General features: G+C 50.2%; 1 protein-coding gene across 10 annotated transcripts in view; it reads left to right on the top strand.

The window, feature by feature from the left end:
* Positions 1-20,950, top strand: part of PUM1 (pumilio RNA binding family member 1) — a 129,746-nt gene that overhangs the window by 24,052 nt on the left and 84,744 nt on the right. For 4 of the 10 annotated variants that reach the window (XM_066335015.1, XM_066335017.1, XM_066335021.1 and 1 more), the window contains 6 exons: positions 4,440-4,548; positions 6,799-6,977; positions 8,886-9,052; positions 11,647-11,917; positions 17,636-17,729; positions 18,831-18,947. In XM_066335015.1, the coding sequence (XP_066191112.1) occupies positions 4,440-4,548; positions 6,799-6,977; positions 8,886-9,052; positions 11,647-11,917; positions 17,636-17,729; positions 18,831-18,947 (937 nt within the window). The remainder of the gene's footprint in view (positions 1-4,439; positions 4,549-6,798; positions 6,978-8,885; positions 9,053-11,646; positions 11,918-17,635; positions 17,730-18,830; positions 18,948-20,950) is intronic. The other 6 variants (XM_066335016.1, XM_066335024.1, XM_066335023.1 and 3 more) reach the window with 3 other exon arrangements.

A 20,950-nucleotide genomic window follows, 5' to 3' on the forward strand; every position in this document is an offset into this window, starting at 1 on the left:
CGGTGTGAGTCCCACAGTGGGCAGGCTGCTGCCTGTTCCTTGCAGGGCTGTGCCAGGGCTGACCCAGGGCTCTGTAGGGCAGTGCAGGGCTGACCCGGGGCAGTGCAGGGCTGACCCGGGGCAGTGCAGGGCTGACCCGGGGCTGTGCAGGGCTGACCCGGGGCTGTGCAGGGCTGACCCGGGGCAGTGCAGGGCTGACCCGGGGCTGTGCAGGGCTGACCCGGGGCTGTGCAGGGCTGACCCGGGGCAGTGCAGGGCTGACCCGGGGCAGTGCAGGGCTGACCCGGGGCAGTGCAGGGCTGACCCGGGGCTGTGCAGGGCTGACCCGGGGCTGTGCAGGGCTGACCCGGGGCAGTGCAGGGCTGACCCGGGGCAGTGCAGGGCTGACCCGGGGCTGTGCAGGGCTGACCCGGGGCAGTGCAGGGCTGACCCGGGGCTGTGCAGGGCTGACCCGGGGCTGTGCAGGGCTGACCCGGGGCTGTGCAGGGCTGACCCGGGGCTGTGCAGGGCTGACCCGGGGCTGTGCAGGGCTGACCCGGGGCTGTGCAGGGCTGACCCGGGGCTGTGCAGGGGCAGTGCAGGGCTGTGCAGGGCTGACCCGGGGCTGTGCAGGGGCAGTGCAGGGCTGTGCAGGGCTGACCCGGGGCTGTGCAGGGCTGACCCGGGGCTGTGCAGGGCTGACCCGGGGCTGTGCAGGGCTGTGCAGGGCTGACCCGGGGCTGTGCAGGGCTGACCCGGGGCTGTGCAGGGCTGTGCAGGGCTGACCCGGGGCTGTGCAGGGGCAGTGCAGGGCTGTGCAGGGCTGACCCGAGGCTGTGCAGGGCTGGCATTGCTGCCCGGTGCTTCTCTCCCTGCCCTGATAACATCTCTGGCATTGTAAATCAGAGCAGGACCTGTAAACACCCATAAATACCCCCTCTGCCTTCAATACCTGTTGCTGCAGATAAACCCAGTTCTCCACTGCACAGATGGCTGCTTTTATCTTAATATTTGCCTTGTCTGATGGGGATCAGTTTTCTTAATTTGTCTAATTCATAATCCATCTCAGAGGGATCTCTGTGCCCTGGCTGCTGGAACCATTGCTTTTGTTGATGATGGGTAAGTCCTCCCCTCCTGCCTGCTCTGCTGAACTAAATATTGGCCTAACTCGTAAGTCCTTTGTAAGAGGGCTTAGCAGGATTATTTTCATACTGGATAGGGTCAATTTTAATAAAAACCAGGGAACGAATAAACGACTCTGGTTCTAAGCTGCTGCTTGTTCTTTTTAAATTTCCAACCTGCAGAACAGGACAAGAGTCAGTCAAAATACCGTTTTTTTTTCTTCCATTGCAACTGACAACTTTCCCTGAGGAAAAATTCATTGTCTTGGCAGCCTGTTGCATAATTCAGTGCAGATGATTGCTGCTTGCTAACCTGTGTGTTGGTTGGAGCAGCACTTGACAGAACAAAGCCCCCCATGCATCTGTTCATATTGGCTTTTGGGTTTCCCTGCTATCTGTAAATACATCTGGAATCTCCGTGTGAGGTAAACATCTCTCTTCTGTTTGTTTCTGCTGCTGGTACAGAACTTCCAGTTGGAAACTTGGTGCTTCTGGTGGGGAAAGATTAAACTGGAGGGGACAGAGGTGGGGTTGTTTGTGCAGGAGCAGGGGGTGTGCAGGAGATAGTGAGAAGGAAAATGTTTTGTGACCTTTGTCTGTGGTTCACTGCAAAATTCAAAAGGTCCTGGGGTGCAGTTCTGCGGGATTGTGTTGGTAAAAGTTTTGTTTTCCTTAGGAGAGGGGTAGAGGAGAGCAGGGCAGACAGGGAAGGGCTGGATTAGCTTCACATGCCCTCCAGCAGGGAAATGCTCTTACAGCCCAGGTGTGAGAGAATCCAGAGTGGTTTGGGTGGGAAGGGATCTCAAAAGCCATCCAGTGCCACCCCAGGGACACTTCCCCCAGCCCCGAGGTCCAGTCTGCCTTGGACACTGGCAGGGTGGGCAGGGGCTGGGCTGGAATTGCCAGAGCAGCTGTGGCTGCCCCTGGATCCCTGGCAGTGCCCGAGGCCAGGCTGGACACTGGGACACTGGGAGCTGTCCCTGCCGTGGCACTGGGTGGGATTTAAGGTCTCTTCCAAACCATTCTGGGATTCCATGATTTGGTCTATGGCTGCAGAACATTTTGTGTCCTGCACTATGAGATGTTGTCAGGGGAAATGGAAAGTGTTTAATTGCAGCTAAAATTCAGTTTAATCAGTTTTTACTGTTTTCTGATCAAAGTTCCTTGTAATGCCACGAGGAGAGTTGTTATTTCTGCACTGTGGCAACAGCAGGAGAAAATAAAAGCTGCATTTGAAGAAATATGGGAATGACAGAAGCTTAAAAAGAAATTTGCAAGACACCTGATGTGTGTTGATGTTCATAAATACAGGAGAGCAGCAGCTTGGCTTTCACCTTCCTGGTGCAGATGGAGGACCAGGTTCGTCTGTGTTTGGGATGATTGTTGCTCATGGGAGCCTCCTGCCTTTCCCTTTGGAGTTATTTGGGATTGCACAAAGGGCAACATGGGGCAAGGTCCCTGCTTCTGTCCTCGAGCAGCCTACGCTGTGCTGAGGGTGTGAGGAGAAATCTTGTCTGAAATCTCCCTGAAAACTGGTTGGTTTTGTAAACGAGCAGGTCTTTGTTGAGTAGAGGAGGAAATGGAGACCAGAACTTTGTGATTGTGGATTAAACCAGCACACAAGAGCTGTGAAAACAGTTATTGCTGCTTCCTCTGCATCCAGCAGCTGATTTACTCCTCAAGTTCAGCCTTAAATTTGCACATCTGCTGCTGGAGTTATCAGCAGGAGTTGATATCAGTCAAGGTATTTAATTTGATATCAGTCAGGGCATTGAATTTGATATCAAATCAAGGGATTGAAGTGGTTATCAGGATAGTTAATTTGATATCAATCAGGGCATTGAATTTGATGTCAAATCAAGATATTGAAGTGGTTATCAGGATATATTAATTTGATATCAGTCAGGGTATTGAAGCAGATACCAGTCAGGATTTATCACCACTCCTGATACAGAGAGAGATCCCCTTATCTGATGATTCTTGTTTGTTCCATGGTAATTTCAGGCAGATTCAAGTTCTTTTTATCTTCAGTTCTTGGAGTTTTATCCCAGCTTGAGGCAAGGCTCATTTTGTGGTCAATTTGCTGTGAATGTCCCTGCTTCCTCTGGGAATTCCATCCCTCCCATCCCGAGGGTTTTCTGGGCTATTGTCCCTTTGTCACCCCAGGGCCTGGAATTCCTGTGTGCAGGTGATCCCTGGTGAAGCTGTTCCCAAAACTCTCTAAAGAATGGGAATTGTTCTCTCTGCCCTTCAGAGCTGGGACCCCTGAGCTGTCCCACCCCAGGATGGCTCTGTCCCATTCCCCAGGATGGCTCTGTCCCATCCCCCAGGATGGCTCTGTCCCATCCCCCAGGATGGCTCTGTCCCATCCCCCAGGATGGCTCTGTCCCATTCCCCAGGATGGCTCTGTCCCATTCCCCAGGATGGCTCTGTCCCATTCCCCAGGATGGCTCTGTCCCATTCCCCAGGATGTCTCTGTCCCATTCCCAGGATGGCTCTGTCCCATTCCCCAGGATGGCTCTGTCCCATCCCCCAGGATGGCTCTGTCCCATCCCCCAGGATGGCTCTGTCCCATCCCCCAGGATGGCTCTGTCCCATCCCCCAGGATGGCTCTGTCCCATCCCCCAGGATGGCTCTGTCCCATCCCCCAGGATGGCTCTGTCCCATCCCCCAGGATGGCTCTGTCCCATCCCCCAGGATGGCTCTGTCCCATTCCCAGGATGGCTCTGTCCCATCCCCCAGGATGGCTCTGTCCCATTCCCAGGATGGCTCTGTCCCATTCCCCAGGATGTCTCTGTCCATTCCCAGGGAGCTTTTCCCATTCCCCAGTGCCCACAGTGGCAGGTGCCACTCTCTCCTGTCAGGGTTCCCCCCCAAGCCCTGGAGCAGAGTCCTCAGCAGGACAGAGCAGTGGGAAAACTCCTGAGCTTTCCTGTCCCCCAGCAGCAGGTCCCATGGGTGGGCAGGAATTGTGCTGGGAGCTCCCAGGTGAACCCAGGAAAACGTTTGGATCACAGTGTTTTCCCTGTCCTTTATTATTTTGGTGAGTGCAGAGAGGCTGGAGCGTGTCAGAGTGTGAGTGTGTGATGTGTGGGGTGTTCCTGGAGCTGGGAGGAGAATCAGGGATGGGGAGATGGAATTGTTCCCTCAGCTTTCACCCCAGAGATGGGAATATTTGCATTGTATCAGTTGTCTTTAATGATTGCTTCCTGATAGAAGGGAGACGCTTATGGTTTATGTTTGCATTTTATACTTATTTTAATCGTGCTTTGCTTTCTTTTGTTCTTTTCTTTTTTCTTTTATTTGTTTTCCTTTTTTTTTTATTTTTTTTAATTGCAGCAGCTGTTGCCGGGTAAAAAGTTTTGGGAATCTGATGATTCCAGCAAAGATGGACCAAAAGGGATATTTCTGGGAGATCAGTGGAGAGACAGTGCTTGGGGAACATCAGGTAGCTCAATTATTTCCTTAATTTAGTTGGAGTTGAATGCAGAAATGTGCAATTTATTTATTCAAAGTCACTGGCCAAGCTGGATGACACAGCTTTGAAAAGATTTAAAACTCCATCTGGTTTATGTAAGAAAAAACAAATAGGAAACCTCACATTGCTTTGTGATAAAATTAAGTTATCCATGGATGTTAAAACATAATCTAATGTGAATATGTGTAAATTCGTGCTTATCTGATTCAAAATCTTTAATTGCTCTTAAAATTGCAATTTCTGATGTGTTTCCTGCCTTGGGATGGATCAGCTGAGAGGAGGTATTGGAGAACAAGATTAATAATAATAAAAAAAATCCCTTCATTTTATAAAATACTAAACCAAGCAACCAAACCCCATCATTCAGTTAAAAAATAATAAAATGATGTTTTGAATTAGTGCTGAGTTAGATCTGCCAAGGATTTTGTTGTTGCATCACAGACTCTCCTTGATTTGGGACTTTGGGGGAGAATATTCAGGTTGGTTTTAGAAAAAAAAAACAAAAAACAAAAACAACAAACCCTGCAAGGGCTGGGTTTGAAATGCTAAACTTTGATTTGTTCTGTCCATGGTTTTGGGTAAAGGATCTGCCCCTGAACCACTGCTGGGTGTCTGTACAGCTCCCAAAATCTCCAGCTCCTGGGAAATGGGATTTCCAGCCCCCAGGAAATGGGATTTCCCTCACTGTTGGGTGGGGTTTCCCCTGATGAAAATACCCTTTTTTAAATGGAAAGCTTTGGGATAGTGATAAGACCCTATTTTATTATTTACATTGAAAAATGGCCATGAAAGGGGGGCAGAGCTGCTCCAAATGTGCCTGGCTGGATCAGTGTGGGCCCTGGGGGGGTTTGGGGGAGCTGCTGCCTGCCCCAGCCCTTGGGAGCACCTTGTCCCTGCTTAGTGCAGCCTGGAGCTGAGGGGATTAGGGCTGAGCCCGGCTTTGGGGCGTGCTGAGGATGGGGCTTTGTGCTCCTGGTGCCACCCCTGGGCAGGCTCATCCCACATCTGCAGAGTCCAAGCCCCTCTCATCCCTCTCTTGGCTGATTCCTGTTAATCCCACAGCTCACAGAGCCCTGAGTTTCTGGGAAAGTTTGCCTTTGGCTCCCCCAAATCCCCCCAGTCCATCATCCAGCCCCCGTGGGATGGAGCCTGGATCTTCCTTGGCCCACAGCATGCCCTGCAGGACTCCCTCTTGGGTTTGGGGTTTCACTCCTCTGCCTCAAAGTTGATTTCGAGCCTTTAAAGTAGTTTTAGAACTTTTAAAAGCTAAAAGCTTTCCTGCCCTTCCTTCCCCTCCTGGGGACACAGGGTTGGGCAGCAGAGCTGGGTTAAAATTGCCTTTCCTCCTTTTTTGGAAGCTTTATCCCCAAAAACCCTCCCCAGCCCGGATCCCTTTGTGGCCACATTGATGGAAGAGGAGGGAAGTTTAGCCAGGAGAACGGACAGAATGGAATTACCTGCTTCATGAGGGAGCTCCAGTGTCATTATCCTTGGATATTGGTGTCCCTTCCATGTCCCTTCCATGTCCCACCAGCCCCTGGCAATTCCCAGACCTGCTGCCTGCTGGTTTTTACTCCCTGCCTGTTGCCAGGAGCAGAGAATTCCTTCCCTTCTCTCCTTGGGGTCACTCCCTTGTGCCCAGCCAGGGATTTTTGCAGAGCCTAGAGGGGTTTGGAGACTCCTGAGTCTGTCCTGGCTGGACCTCAAAGCCTCAGGCTCCAGGGATGGCAAAAGGGGGACAGGGGGATGAGGAAAAAGAAATTAACTCCTCAGGAACCTTTTCTTGAGGAAAGAGCAGCTAAAAAATATCTCTGATCATGACATGAACACAACAATTGATGGAACAAAGGACACAAGGCTGGTGGAGCAGCAGGATCATGTTTTAAATGATAATCCAGAATTTGTCACTGTACTAATGCAATAATTTAAGTAAACTAAAACCTAAACTTTGGGGGTTTAATTGCAGCCTTTGATTAGTCTTACATTTCTGAAATTTTACCAGTTTAGGCTTTAAACATAGCTCTCACTTGCAGGTTTACATGTTGTACTATTTAAAAAATGAGAAAGCCATCCTGGTTTTACTAATGGACATCAGCAGAGTCACAAAGTTGGCACTTCTTCGTGCAAATAAGCCCCTGGGGAGTACATATTGAATGATTTAATTTGCCTCCTTTGAATAGTTGGATGTGCTTGTGAGAATTTCCCATGTTTTTGTTCCAGATCACTCTGTTTCCCAGCCAATTATGGTTCAGAGAAGACCTGGGCAGGGCTTCCATGTGAACAGTGAAGTCAACTCCGTGCTGTCCCCACGGTCAGAGAGTGGAGGGCTGGGAGTGAGCATGGTGGAGTATGTGCTGAGCTCCTCTCCTGGAGACTCCTGCCTCAGGAAAGGAGGATTTGTAAGTGCCTGATCCCACATTCCTGTTCTTTTCTCCTTTGGCTGCTCGGTTTGTGGGGTTGGAATCATTCCTAGGGCAGAGGTTTCTTTCTTTGCTCTCAGTTTGGCTCTTCCCTCAGACAGGGCAGGTTTGGGGATGTGGGATGGGAGGTGGGAGGTGTTGGTGTTCCCTGGATCCTTGGAAAAGCAGAAACACCTCGTCCAAACTAAACCTTGGAAGGGGTTCCACAAACCTCTGCACTGAGCCTGTGGCTGCCTTGGTGCTGCCTCAGAACAAAAACTCCATGAGATGATGCCAGAAAATGGGATCTTGGCTCCAAACCCACTCTTAACCTGATGATAACTGTCGTGGCATAATGTTTATTATCCCTGTCCTGTAGGTTTTCTTTTTGCTATTTTTGGGGATAAACCCCCTCCTCAAAAATTCCATTGGTCTCCCACACCTTTCCCTGGAGTTCCTGCTGGCTGGCTGGATGTGTTTTCCAGCTGGGATTGCTGTCTGGGCTGGTCATTTCCCATGGGGACAAGGCAGCACCCCGGGGTTTTGTGGGGTGGGGAGGGAGTACAGCCTCAAATTAAGGATGTGGGGAGAGCTGGGAACCCTGTAGTGGGGAAAGTGGCTCCAGGAATTGTGGAAAACCATCCTGTGGATGCTCCTTTGCACTTCCCTCAGCCCTCCTCAGGAGATGCCCCAGACCTGGGGGAGCCCTGAGGAGAGCAGGGTGGATTTTTGGGGTGTGAACACTCAGGGCAAGGAGCCAATTTATCCCAACTGGGCTTGAGGGGAGGTTTGCCCCTCAGCACCAGCAGGGTGACAGTGGTGACACGGCTGTCACTGCTGAACACCCCTTGTTTGGGGGAATATTGCTCCAGAGCTGCATTTACAGGTGGCATTTCCAAGTAATACTAAAGAAGCACAATTTTATTTTCTTTCAGAAGCAACACCAAAAGGTTTTTTTGCTTTCAGAACAATTTTTTTTTTCCTAAATATGAGGGGAAAATCCCTCTCTCCAATCAGAGAGAGTGGGAAAAGGGTTCAGTGGCTAGGGGCAGGAGTGTTGTGTGCAGGGCACTTCTCCCTCCATTCAAGTGGAAGACAGAGTTTGGATGTCTGTCCCTGTGACAGCACCAAAGCTGCCTCTGATAAATATGTTTATATGCCCCTTGCTGGTTTTTATCATAAATTATGTTGTTTTCTCTCTCTCTTTTGTTGTTCAAGACACTGCCCCAGGCATCATCACCCTTCATTCTCCTCCCAAGTGAACTAAAATGCAATCACACTGCAGATGTAACGCCACACATGAAATAACAGAACAGAAATCCTTTTTTTTTTCCCCTCTTTTTTCTCCCCCCTTTTCTTCCAAAGAAATGTGCTTCAGCATTACAGGAGCCAGTGACTGAGGCAGTGATTTATTTTGGTGTTTTTAAATGAGCTGTGCCTTGGAATTCAGTGTTGATGCCTCCAAAACTGAGGTGATTTTCAAACACTTGTCCAGTCAAGAGCTGTGTCTGACACTGAGCCAGGCACTTCAGAGAGACACTAATTCACTTTATGCCCCTGCAGCATTTGGTGGTGTTGATTTTGAAGTGCTTAAGTCCCATCTAGAAAGAGAATTCCTTAAAATTATTTTGGGATGGGATTTTTAGAACCTATAAAAGCAAACCCTGAGTTACTGAATGGTAGAAACCTGAATAGATGAAACCCCTCTTGGAAAAGTGAGAACTAATTCCCTTATTTCTTTGATTATTGTTGAGTATTTTACATTTTTACCTGTTTTTTTGGTAGGAATTAATGTTTACAAGGAACTTCTTTTACTGTGACATGTGTCTTTGATTTGTTGCCATCTCAGGGTAACAGGAAAATTGATCTGAAAACTCAGCTTATTAAAACAATGTCTCTTTTGCCCAGGGGCCAAGGGATGCAGAGAGTGATGAGAATGACAAAGGGGATAAGAAAAACAAGGGCACGTTTGATGGAGATAAATTGGGAGATCTGAAGGAGGAGGGGGATGTGATGGATAAATCCAACGGTTTGCCCGTTCAGAACGGGATCGACGCCGACGTCAAAGACTTCAGGTACGTGCAGTGGTGGTTATTAATTAATCAGTTAACAATTAGTCAGTGTTGGGGTCTGACCCCTGCCACCAGCTCAGCCCCTCCAAGCTCTCACTCCATCCCCTGCACTGCCAGGGTGGGGAGAAGGGGAAAAGTGAAAACTCGTGGGCTGAGGTGGAAACGTTTTAATGGAGAAAGGAAAAACTGGGCATGGAAGTGAAGCCGAGCCAGGAATTCATGGAGCACTTCCCAAGGAAAGCAGCTCAGCCATCCCATTCCCAGGAAAGCTGGGCTCCATTGGGAGTCACTGAGCACCTCCCTGCCCAGGAGAGGCAGAGGGAGCTGGGGCTGTTCAGCCTCGAGGGGAGCCCCAGGGAGAGGGGCCCTCAGCCCTGTCTGTCCCTGGGTGTCCCTGGGTGTCCCCACGTCTGTCCCTGTGTGTCCCTGTGTGCAGGGAGGGCAGAGCAGCCCCAGGCTCTGCTCCAGGCCCAGCGATGGCCCCAGAGCCCGGAGAGGGGCTGGACTTTCCTCCCTGGGCCATTCCAGAGCCATGGACACAGCCCTGTGCACTGAGCTCGGGGCTGGCCCTGCTGGGGCACGGGGTGACACCAGGGACCCCGGGGTCCCTCCAGCCTGACCCAGTCTGGGAGTCTGTGACTGGTGAGGACCAAACACCATCACTGCAGACACCCTCCCCCTCAGCTCTGGGTGCTCTGTGGGCTGGGATATCACAGAATCCCCAAATGGGTTGGGTTGGAAAGGACCTTAAAGGTCACCTTATCCCACCTCAGCCATGGCAGGGACACCTCCCACTGTCCCAATGTCCAGCCTGGCCTTGGGCATTGCCACAGCTGCTCTGGGCACCCTGTGCCAGGGCCCACCCACCCTCAGGGTGACAAACTCCTGCCTTTATCTGATCCAGTGGTTTTATAAATGAATTATGTGATCAAATCCCTTGGATCAGTTGGGATCAGCTGTCCATGCTGTGTCCCCCCCATGTCCCTGTGTCCCCCCAGCCTGTCACTGCTGGGTTGAGGAGCAGAGCAGCCCCTGGATCTGCCCAGCAGGAGCTGAGGCATCCCTGTGGAACCAGCCCAATTCCAAACCTGCACATGCACTTGATGTCTTTGGGAAGAGTTTTCCAATGCTGTAGTGGAGGCTCCAGTGTCCCAAGGACGTTCTGAATGTCCTCAGGGAAGCACAGGGAAGGTGGGAGCACCTGGAGCTCTGTGTGAGCCCAGGTCATTTTCACACTTGGGTTTAATCCCTCTGTGTGGAATTCCTGTGGAAACCCCTATGGAAAGTGTCGGCTCTGCTCATGTCATGGTCCAAATTACAGTTGAGGTTTGGATTTGTTCCTTGCAGCTCTGCAGGGGTGAAAACCTCCTGAAATTGTGGCCCTTGATGTAATCGATACATTTGCATTCCTCCTTCACTTATGTGGCTCCTGGTGGCCTGTAGGAAAGCTGAAAGAGCCAAACAAATGGTAAAATAAAGTGTAAAAGCCAAACAAAGAGCTGGGAAATGCACATTCCTGGCTCTTCCCTGGATATGAAGCATTCCCATGGGGTCCAGCCCTTATTTTGTGTGATCACGAGCCCATGGCAGCTACCTTAGAATGGAGCTGAGTGAGATTTGGTGCCAGAGCTTCACACAGTTAAAAATCACCAAATACCTCCATTAAAAATAACTGTCTGGGGAGATGCTGACTTGTTATAGCTGCCTCTCAATTAAGGAAAAAACAGAAACTGAATTTTTTACATTTTTACTGTAACAGGTGTTTGAGGCTGGGGACTGGGGGTTGTGGGTTATTTTTTGTTTGTTTTTAAAATCCATCACTTTCTGTGTAGAATTAACTCAGGGAACTACTTCAGACCATGTTTTTTAGTTATCCCCCTTTTATTACACCACCTCCAGGCAGTTCTGGTGGGTCTGATGGTGGGCTGGGCCATTCCTGCTTTTATTTTTTTAAACATATTAATTTCTATGTAGAATTAACTTAAGAAACTATTTCAGACCATCTCTTTATTTTTTTGCTTGTCTCCTACAACAATTCCAGGAGGTTCTGGTGTGTCTGGGGATGGGTTACTGCTGCAGTGCTGGGCTGGAGCATTCCTGCTTTTATTTGTTGTTTATTTTTTTTTAATACATCAATTTTCCAGTAGAATTCACTTGGAGAACTATTTCAGACCATCTTTTTTATTTTTTCCCCCTCTTCTACAGCACCTCTGAGCAGTTCTGGTGGGTCTGGGGGTTTTGATGTTGGGATGGATCATTCCTGCTTTTATTTTGTATTTTTTTAAAATAAATCAACTTCTCCATACAATCAACTTGGTAACTTTTTCAGATCATATCTTTATTTTTTCCTCCCTCTTCTACAGCACCTCCAGGGAGTTCTGGTGGGTCAGGGGGTGTGATGGAGCATTCCCAGTTTTAGTTGGTGTATTTAAATAAAAGCAAACGATTTCTCCATAAATTTAATTTGGAGAATTATTTCAGCCCATGTCTCTATTCCCCCCCTGTACTCCAGCACCTCCAGGCCGTTCTGGGGGGTGAGATGCTGGGCTGGAGCATTCCCAACCTTTTTCCTGACCCGTTTTTCCCTCCCCGTGCAGCCGCACGCCCGGGAACTGCCAGAACTCTGCCAGCGAGGTGGATCTGCTGGGCCCCAACCAGAACGGCTCCGAGGGCCTGGCCCAGCTGGCCAGCACCAACGGGGCCAAGCCCGTGGAGGACTTCTCCAACATGGAATCGCAGAGTGTGCCCCTGGATCCCATGGAGCACGTGGGCATGGAGCCGCTGCAGTTCGATTACTCCGGCACTCAGGTCCCCGTGGACTCGGCCGCGGCCACCGTGGGGCTCTTCGACTACAATTCCCAGCAGCAGGTGAGGAGCTGCTCCCTGCCCTGTCCCTGTGCCCAGAGGGATTGCTGTGGGGTGGGCTGAGCTCGGGGTCCTGTCCTGGGAGAAGGGCTGGAGCAAGGTTGGAGGTGTCCTTCCTGGCAGTCGGGGCAGATCTGCTTCCTGGGGCAGCTGGAAGAAACTGAATTCCCACAGCGCTGCCCTCCCTGGTGATCCTGGGTGTCTCCAGGAGCTGGCATTGAAAAGGAGCTGTAAAGTAGTAAAAAGTGCTAAAAAAATCCCTAAACAGCCACCCTGGAGCCCAAGAAGTGACTGAGGGCCAACACCTGCCCAGCCCAGGGGTGAGCCCTGCCCTGGGCTGTGCTGAGCCCCACCTTGGGATTTGTTAAGCCCCAAACAGGTCCCTGCTGAGCCCCACACTCAGCTTTGCTGCCTGAGCCAGAGCAGCCTGAGGCAATCACAAGTTCAAACTTTCTTCTGCCTGAGCCTGGTTTAAACCCCGAGGGCAGAGTCCATTACTGCAGCCCTTTATCTGAGCCTGGCTTAGGTTTGTTTGACCTTTCTCCCACACAAGGCCAGACTCCCTCATCCAGAGCCTCCCTTGGCTCCTGCTGAATGCTGGGCCTGGCTCCAGCAATCGACTCCTGCTCTGCTCCTGTTCCTGCTCCTTTGGGTAATGATTGTAAACTTTATTGCTCTCCCTTTGCAAGTCTGATACCCCTCAAAGAAGAAGGGAATCCTTTGTTGTAGCTGATTGCAGGGATGTATAACTCTCCCTGGCTTCCCTAAAATATCTGATTTTTCTAGCAGAAGAGCCCCTGGCACTCTGGAGTGAGGGAAACCATTGCCAAGTTTGTGCTGAGTTATCACAGTCTTAAAAGCAGTGTAAATATCTGTGTTGGACCTCAATTGGCTGCTCTGTTCTACAGCATCTTTGGGAGGTTAATGATGGAAAATTTAATGATTAAATTAAATAGCTGCTGTAGAGTTCAAAAAAGAAAAAAACCCAGATAGTTCCAAGTCTTTGTCTTGCTCTGGTGTAAGGCCTGGGATGCCAGAATTAGTTTTAAAGCAGGAAAGTTGTGTGCTTTTTAAAACATTAGGGCTCCACAAGTGAGCTGCTTCTGGAGAAGCATTGGAGATGGGATTGGAACAGCAGGAGTGGGAAGCCTGGAATTTGCATTTTGTCAGGGTTTTCTATTTAAGTGAAGGCTCATTTACAAGTTCGAGGAGTTTTTATTTGTTTCTTTCAGCCTTTAAAAATTAAGATTTCAAATTTGGCACGTCTGGCACCTCACTAGTGGAAATAAACCTCCCAAAGTTAGGCAGAGCAGGGAAGGTCCCTGTTCTGGGTGCAGTGAGGATTTCTGGCTGGGTTTGGGTTTTTTATTTCATACCAAGTGGATGGGCCCTGTCATGTGGAGCTGATGTCACCTCTGTGTCATCAGCTGTGAGAATCACAGAATTGCTGAGGTTGGAAAAGATTTCTGAGACCATGGAGTCCAAACTGTGCCCCATCCCCACCTTGTCCCCAGCCCACAGCCCTGAGTGCCACATCCAGGAATTCCTGGGACACCTCCAGGGATGGGCACTCCAAACCTCCCTGGGCACTGCCAAGCCCTGAGCCTCCTTTCCATGGGGAAATTCCTGCTGATTCCACCCTGAGCCTCCCCTGGCCCAGCCCGAGGCCGTTCCCTCTCCTCCTGTCCCTGTTCCCTGGGAGCACAGCCCGACCCCCCGGCTGTCCCCTCCTGTCAGGGACTTGTGCAGAGCCACCAGGTCCCCCCTGAGCCTCCTTTTCTCCAGGCTCAGCCCCTTCCCAGCTCCCTCAGCCTCTCCTGGGGCTCCAGACCCTTCTGAACTCCATTTCTGTGCTGTGGAGCCCAAATCCCCTCCCATCTCCCCGTGATTTTGGGGGAGCAGTGAGGACCCAGCTGCCCCTCAGTCCCACCCAGGCCCTGCTGGGCCAGCAGACCAGATCTCTTGTTTTCAACCTTTATCCTTGGTGCAGCTTCCAGCTGCAGTGGAAGCAAACAGGAGCCTTTTGTCGGCCTGAGGTGCTAAGTAAAGATCGGGACTCATTCCCCAGCCAGATGTGCCCTCGCAGGGCAGGTTTGTGTAAATCCACAGGTCTTGGCTCACACTCGTGCCCATTTCCTTAAATCCTGACCCCCAAAGGCAGGGGTTCCTGCTGCCCACTGCCACTCTCAGCCTGGATAGAAGAAACATCTGACTTGGGCCATTCTGCTGTCAGCAGGAAATCTTTCCTGAGCAAGGGATCTCATCCCTAAAAGTGCCTGTTGGGCTGTGGGGAAACATCCCATCCTGGAAGGGCTCACAGGCAAACACAGCTAAAGGTGATATGGGGAGGGTTTTACCCGTGTGTGATGTGATTAGAGATGTCAGATGTTGATATTGTGGAAGAAACTGGCTGAGGGAAATCTGATCTTCAGCATTCCCAAAACTGTGGGGTTCTGCTGCCTTGGAATTCCCTCAGTGAGCTGCTCCACGTGCTGGAAATCATCCTCCATTTGCCTGCACATGGAACAGCCTCACTGAAATGTTGGATGATCTCCCTGAACTCCTCCAGAACCGTGTCAGGGCTTTGTAGTTTTTTACTCCAGATATATTTTCCAACAGCCCGAAGTGCTGCAGGTGCACTTTCCTGATACCTTTGTAAATTCAGGTTAATATTGCTGTTGCAGAGGTTCCTTGTCCTTTTTCCACTCCCTCAGTCCCACCTTTTAGCACTGATCTGGAGGTTTGGGATGTGGGGCTGTGCTGTCAGCAGATGGAGACAGCACAGCAAGCCTTTAACAGCTCTTCCTAAATATGTGCAGTTGATGATTCCCAGAGCTCCTGTGGCTTATCTGGCTGAGCAAAGCCTGCAGTTGGGATGGTTTTTCTTGGCTCTGCTTCCTTGGACAGGCTGCAGGATGAAATCTGCAGCTGCAGGGTTGGAGCTGGGCTGAGTTTCTTCTGAGGGAGCTGAGCAAGGCTGTGAATTAAAGCAGGGAGAGGGAGAGAGGTGACAGAATCCTGGAAAGGTTTGGGTGGGAAAGGACTTTAAAATCTATCCAATTCCAAGCCCTTCCACTGTCCCAGGCTGCTCCAGCCTGGCCTTGGGCACTGGCAGTTCCACTCTGGCAGTTCCAGCCCAGCCCCTGCCCACGCTGCCAGGGAACAATTCCTGCCCAAATCCCACCTAAATCCCACCTCTCTTCGTTTAAGGCCATTCCCCCTTGTCCTGTGCTGTAAAAAGTCCCTCTCCATCTTTCTTACAGACCTTTTATGTCGAATTTGGCAGGGAGCAGCTGAGCCCCAGAGTAGGCAGACGACAAAAAGAGCCAAGAGCAGCAGGTGAAATATTGATGGTGAAAATACTGAGGCTCTGAGTAGGCGTGGATTCCTTTTCCCCGGTTTTTCTGATTCCCAGATGGATCATTGTGTTGCATTTGGGAGGTGTGGAAGTTCTCACACGTGTAAAGCAAGCACAAGAAATGCTTGTAGGGAGATAAATGCTTTTTGTGCCCCCAAGACAAGGAAATAATAACCCAGCCATTTCCTCTCTGCTTCACTGTGAGGGAATCCACACCAACAGGCTCAAAAAGCAGATCCCAGTGATGCAAAAGCACGTGAAAACTCAAGGCTTCGCTGAAATTTTGCAGCTGAAGAAAGCCAGAAAGCTAAAACTGCTGAACTAATGAGGGAGCAGACCCCAAACCCGGGGATGTTCCAGAGGAATCCACATTTAGGAAGCAGTTTGGGGGGTTTATATGATTTTTTTTCCCCATATTGCTGCTCAGTGAGATGTTGCTGGCTGCTCCCATGGAGCCACTATCCCTCATTCCATGTTCTGCAGCTCCTGTTGTCCGTGACCTCCTTGTTTTTAAACACTCAGAGTGTCAGTGGGGCTTTGCCCCAGCTCCTGGTGACAGGTGGCACCTGAACAGAGCCACCACCGGGCTTTGTGTGCCCACAAATGGCACCTTGAAACAATAACCCAGGCCGCAGCAGCAGGTGTGTTGTGCACCCAGACTGCTCAGGGCGTTTCATGGCCCAGGGAGGACATAAAGGAGCTGTAGATGTGGTATTTTCCTGCACAGGGAACATTCTGCTACCCCCGGGGTGTTTGTGAGAGCCCCAAGGTGCTGAGGGATGAGCAAACAGAGCTGTGGTGAGGGATTGGTACACAGCAGGGGAATTCTGCCTCCCTTCAGTGCCGCATTTCCACCTCATAAACCCGATGCTGGTGTGTGTTTTCTCCACCTGAATTTGTAAAAAGACAAAAATAGAGGTGGGTTTTCTCACACAGCTTTGCTCACCCTGCTCACAGGACAACCGACTCCAATTTTTGCCTTTAAAGAAAAAATAAATCGAGTTTTCTTGATGTTTCTGGGCTGCTTCTTGATGGTTGTGGGTTTCTGCCAAAAATTTGGGCAGAATTATTGCTGCTTCTGCCAACGGTTCACTTGTCTGAAAGGAGGGCAGGATAATAGGTGTGAAAATCGTAGGCATTTGGGACATCCAAGTCTTTTCTGAGGGAGTGGAGGGAGAAAACACTGCTCACAGTGATTTGTGAAGTCATTCCCACCTTGGAAATGATCCCTGGAAGGGAGAGGGGATGGACATGCTGGATAATTTCAGAGGAGAAATTCAGTTGGTGTGTCCTTAAATGTTTTAATTAGAGCTGAAAATGGGTGAATTCAGAGATTCCCTTTAGGGAGAAGCAAAAGAAGCTGGGGAAGAAACTTGTAGTAAGGCCCTGAAAAAAGACAAAAACACCAAATCCTCAGAAAAAATACTTCAGGGGAATCCTATTCTTTTTTCTTAGTGAGGAATAAATTGTCAATAACCTTGAGAACTGAGCAGGGGGCTGCAGGTGAAGGAAGTGTTTGGTCTGGGGTTTGTCATCCTGAGGCTGTGTCCCCTCTGGTGCCTCTGAAGGCATCTTGGGTGTCCAAAATTGGCTCTGCATCCCCATTGCTACCCCAGTGCCACCCAGTGCCATCCCATTTCCCACTTCAGCCAAACTGGCAGGGCACACTGGTGTCACTGGTGTCCCTCCCAGCCCCTGGCAGTGCTCCTGGTGACCCCCAAATGTGTGTGAGCAGGAGCTGGGATAAATCCTTGGGCCATGAGGGGGAACAGCAGAGGGAAAACCCGGGCTGGGGGTGGCTGAGCTGCAGAAATGTGGAGTTTTTCAGGTGGATTAACACGGGCAATCGATTCCAAAGGAGTTAAATCCTTTACAGTGGAGGATCTGTAGGGGTGAAAGGAAATGTGGGGTGAAGGGATTGCTGGAAAAGGAAGGAGCTGCTGCTCTTTGTGCCTGAGTTCAGCAGAGTTGGGGTGTTTGTGCTTGAGTCAAGGCATGTTGGTCTGTGTGTGCCTGATTTAAGGGGTGTTTGTGCCTGATTTAGGGGCTGTTTGTGTATTTGTGCCCAGTTTAGGACACTGGATTTTGTGTCTGATTTAAGGACACTGTTTGTGCTCTGTGCCTGATTTAAGGGTGTTTGTGCCTGGTTTAAGGAATGTTTGTGCCTGATTTCGGGACACTGTGTTTTGTGCTTGTTTAAAGGACACCGTGCTCCCTGCTTCATTGTGGGGAGTGTTGGTTCACAGTTTAAGGACTCTTCGTGCCCAGTTTAAGGACTGTGTGTGCCCCATTTAGGGACTGTTTGTGCCCCGTTTAAAGGCTGTTTGTGCCCCGTTTCAGGACTGTTTGTGCTCTGCCCACAGCTGTTCCAGAGGCCCAATGCACTGGCCGTGCAGCAGCTGACAGCAGCCCAGCAGCAGCAGTACGCCCTGGCTGCTGCCCACCAGCCACACATAGGTGAGTCTGCCTCTCCTGCAGCCCCTTGCACTGTCCTGCTCCTCATCCACGGGGAAAACACCGGGGGAAAGGGTTTGGGAGGGTTTAAAATGTATCATAGGTGATAAACATCCACTTGTGTCTCTTGCACACTTGAGAAACCTTTTAAAAGAGTGGCAGGACTGACACTGTCACCTCCTGAGGATCCTGGTCAGTCAGGAGAGGCTTTGGAAGTCTCTGAGTGAAGCATAAATCAGGGTAACAGCACAGTGAAGTGAGGGGAAATGCACCATTTAATATCAGCTGAATGTGCTGCCTGGGGTGTTACCAGTAAAAAATGTAATTTGTGCAAACACATGATTGATATTAATAAAAATTAGTCATAAAATGTATTTATTAAATGGGAATAAAGAACTTAATCATGTGTAGAAAACCAGGAAAGCTATAGAAGGGCTATTCCTGGACGATTAAACTTAACTGTTTTTAGCACAATAAACAATTTGTGCTGATTCTTCTTGCCCAAACCCCCAGTATGAATGTGTTGGGCTTTCCCAGCTCTGTGCTGTGGCCTTGTGTGCTCAGTGGAGTTCAGGGATTGAAATTGCTCAGCTTTTAACTTCCTCTCCTTCACCTTCACCTCCCCTGCACACGCCTCTCCCACCCTCCTGGGCTTTCTCTAATGATTAAACTGGCCCCTTGCAGAGGGAGGGAATGCTGTTATGCTTTTCCAGGCTGGGCTTTATGGTGGAATACTGGGATCCTGTGCTGGGCACGGAGCTCGGAACGGGCTGGTCTGGGTCCTGATTTACTCACTGTAGGAAATACAGAGTAGTAACAAGCTCCAGTCTCCTGAGCAGGGTCTGTCTGCCCTGCAGAAGCACCTGAGCTGTTGGATGTAAAGGATTTGACCTCTTAAGGAGCATTGAATCCTTGGAATTGGGTTTTTTTTTATGCCAGATCTCTCCTCTGCCCATCAGCACTCACTGCTTGTTCCCTCCCTGTAGAAAACCACCTGTAAAAAAACTTAAAAACACCAACCCAGCCCAAGTTTGGTGCTGCCCAGGCAGCAGCAGGGGGTCTGTGGTGGGGCTGCAGTGGTGTTGAGTTTGTTTTTACTGACAGGACTGTTTCCAGCAGGTTTAGCTCCTGCTGCCTTTGTTCCCAACCCTTACATCATCAGCGCGGCGCCTCCGGGGACGGATCCCTACGCGGCCGGGCTGGCGGCAGCTGCCACCTTGGGTGAGCAATTCCAGCTCCCTCTGCATCCCCCACCTCTCCCTGCTCCAGGGCTGCTCTGGGGCTCTCCTGGGGAGGGGAAACACCAGTTCATCAGCGTTTCTTGGGGGGAGAATTGGTACGATGCTGTGGCTGCGAGTAAAACCAGAGTTTGTCGTTGAAACTGGAGATGAAATAGATAATTGTTGTTTAACGTGTGCTGTGGGGTCAGGCTCCCAGAGCAAATGGGAAGGCAGCCACTCACAGACACAAATGTTGCTCTGTTTTTGGGGTGTTTTGGTGACTGACAGTAGCAAGGAAAACCTCTGAATACAAACTTAGGAAAGGCTGGAAAGATGCAGGTTGTGTTTCATGCCAGGGAAGTTGTCTCTCCTTTCTCTTCAGCTTGTGGTGCATTCTGCAAACGAGCTCTTCCCTGAAATTCTGTGGGGAATTTCCACTTCCTGGGAGGTAAACACATCCATATCTGCTGAGGCTCCTGCTGAGAACATGCCCTTTTCCAGATGGTAGCCAAGATGGAGCCTCTGCTCTTCCTGCAGGTTCTTCCTCCAGACATTCGTGTATGAGTTCCCAAATTCCTCCCAGCTGTCACAGCCAGAATTGGTGATTCTGGAGGCGACAGCTCCATGCCACAGCTTATCAGGCACTGTGGGGACGTGGTGAACGTTGGACTGCTGCTCTGGGTGCCATAAAGCTCTTGCCCAAGCGCTGGGGACAGAGCAGGAACGTGCTTTTGGGAGAATGTGCTTTAAAGGGGAGAGGATTTTCAAAGGAAGAAGATGCTTCTGAAGTGTACTTTCAAAGGAAGAGCATGCTTTTAGGAGAGGATTTTTAAAGGAAGAATATGCTTTTAGTGGAGTATTTTTCTTACTATGTGTGGCTTTCCTTGAGCAAGGCAGAGGGAATGTTCTGTGCTGCAAATAAACGTGGCTCTGATGTTTGGAGGGGGTTGTTTGTGGAGGCTCTCACTGCTGCCGTGCTCCACTTACAGCTTGAACACTCTCTTCAGTCCTCTTTTTTTGGGTGGCTTGTCCCAAATCAAACCCACAGACCTGGGTTGTGTGTGGATGTGACATTCTGTGGTTTGGGACACGACTTTGGTCCAGCTTTTAAATAACCCCTGCTGAGCTTCTAAGCTTTGAGGTCACCGTGGGGTCAGCTCTGAATTGGGAATCCAGGCAGTGCCGCCCACTTGGAGGGAGCTTTTAGTGGGTCATGCAGTTGTATGTAAAGAATTTGGGTGATAATTTGGGATTTGGCCTGGGCTGCAGGGAATTCTGTGCTGGGATTGTGCAATGCCATGGGGACATGGGGTGGAGGCAACACCGTGGTGTTGGCAAACAAGTGACACCGTGACTCGGTGGGACAGAGCCAAGGACAGGAGCACGAGGACATTGCTGCTGCTGCAGGACTTGATAACCCCCTCTGTGAAGGTGGATGGAGCAGGGGATGAATGAGCTGAGCTGCTGCTGGCCAATACCAGAGGGAAGGTCAGGGAGGAGGTCCCAGAGCATTGGCAGCCCCAGTTCCAGGCAGAGGAGGAGATTTGTGAATGATTCCTGTACAAAGAGCTTCCTGCTTGGCCTTTCTGCATCACCTCAGGGCCTCCAGAGCCCATTTCTGAGTAACACCAGAGTGCAGAGCAGCAGCAGGTCAGCAGCTTGATTTCATAGAAACACCACATGGAACTGGGCCCCATTTCCAGGAAATACAAAGTGTTGGCCACAATTTTTTTTTCTCAGCTCTACTGAAGCTGCAGCTGCCTGAGCTTTTGCAGCCTGTGACCAGGAGAAAACCCCGTCTGGGCTGTGCTTAACTCTGGCTTTGGACATTTGAACTGGAAATAACTCCCCAGGGATACCTAAAGCATCCCAAAACTTGGCCTTAGGGCCTCTACTTGAAAAATTCCAAATTTATGACTATTAAAAGAACCAAAACAATGTGTAATGGGCTGGGTGTATTTATAGTGTTACACTACTGAGAAGTAGGATTTATTTTAACCCTCT

This window comes from Sylvia atricapilla, chromosome 24 (assembly GCF_009819655.1).
Source record: "Sylvia atricapilla isolate bSylAtr1 chromosome 24, bSylAtr1.pri, whole genome shotgun sequence".
Taxonomy (NCBI): domain Eukaryota; kingdom Metazoa; phylum Chordata; class Aves; order Passeriformes; family Sylviidae; genus Sylvia; species Sylvia atricapilla.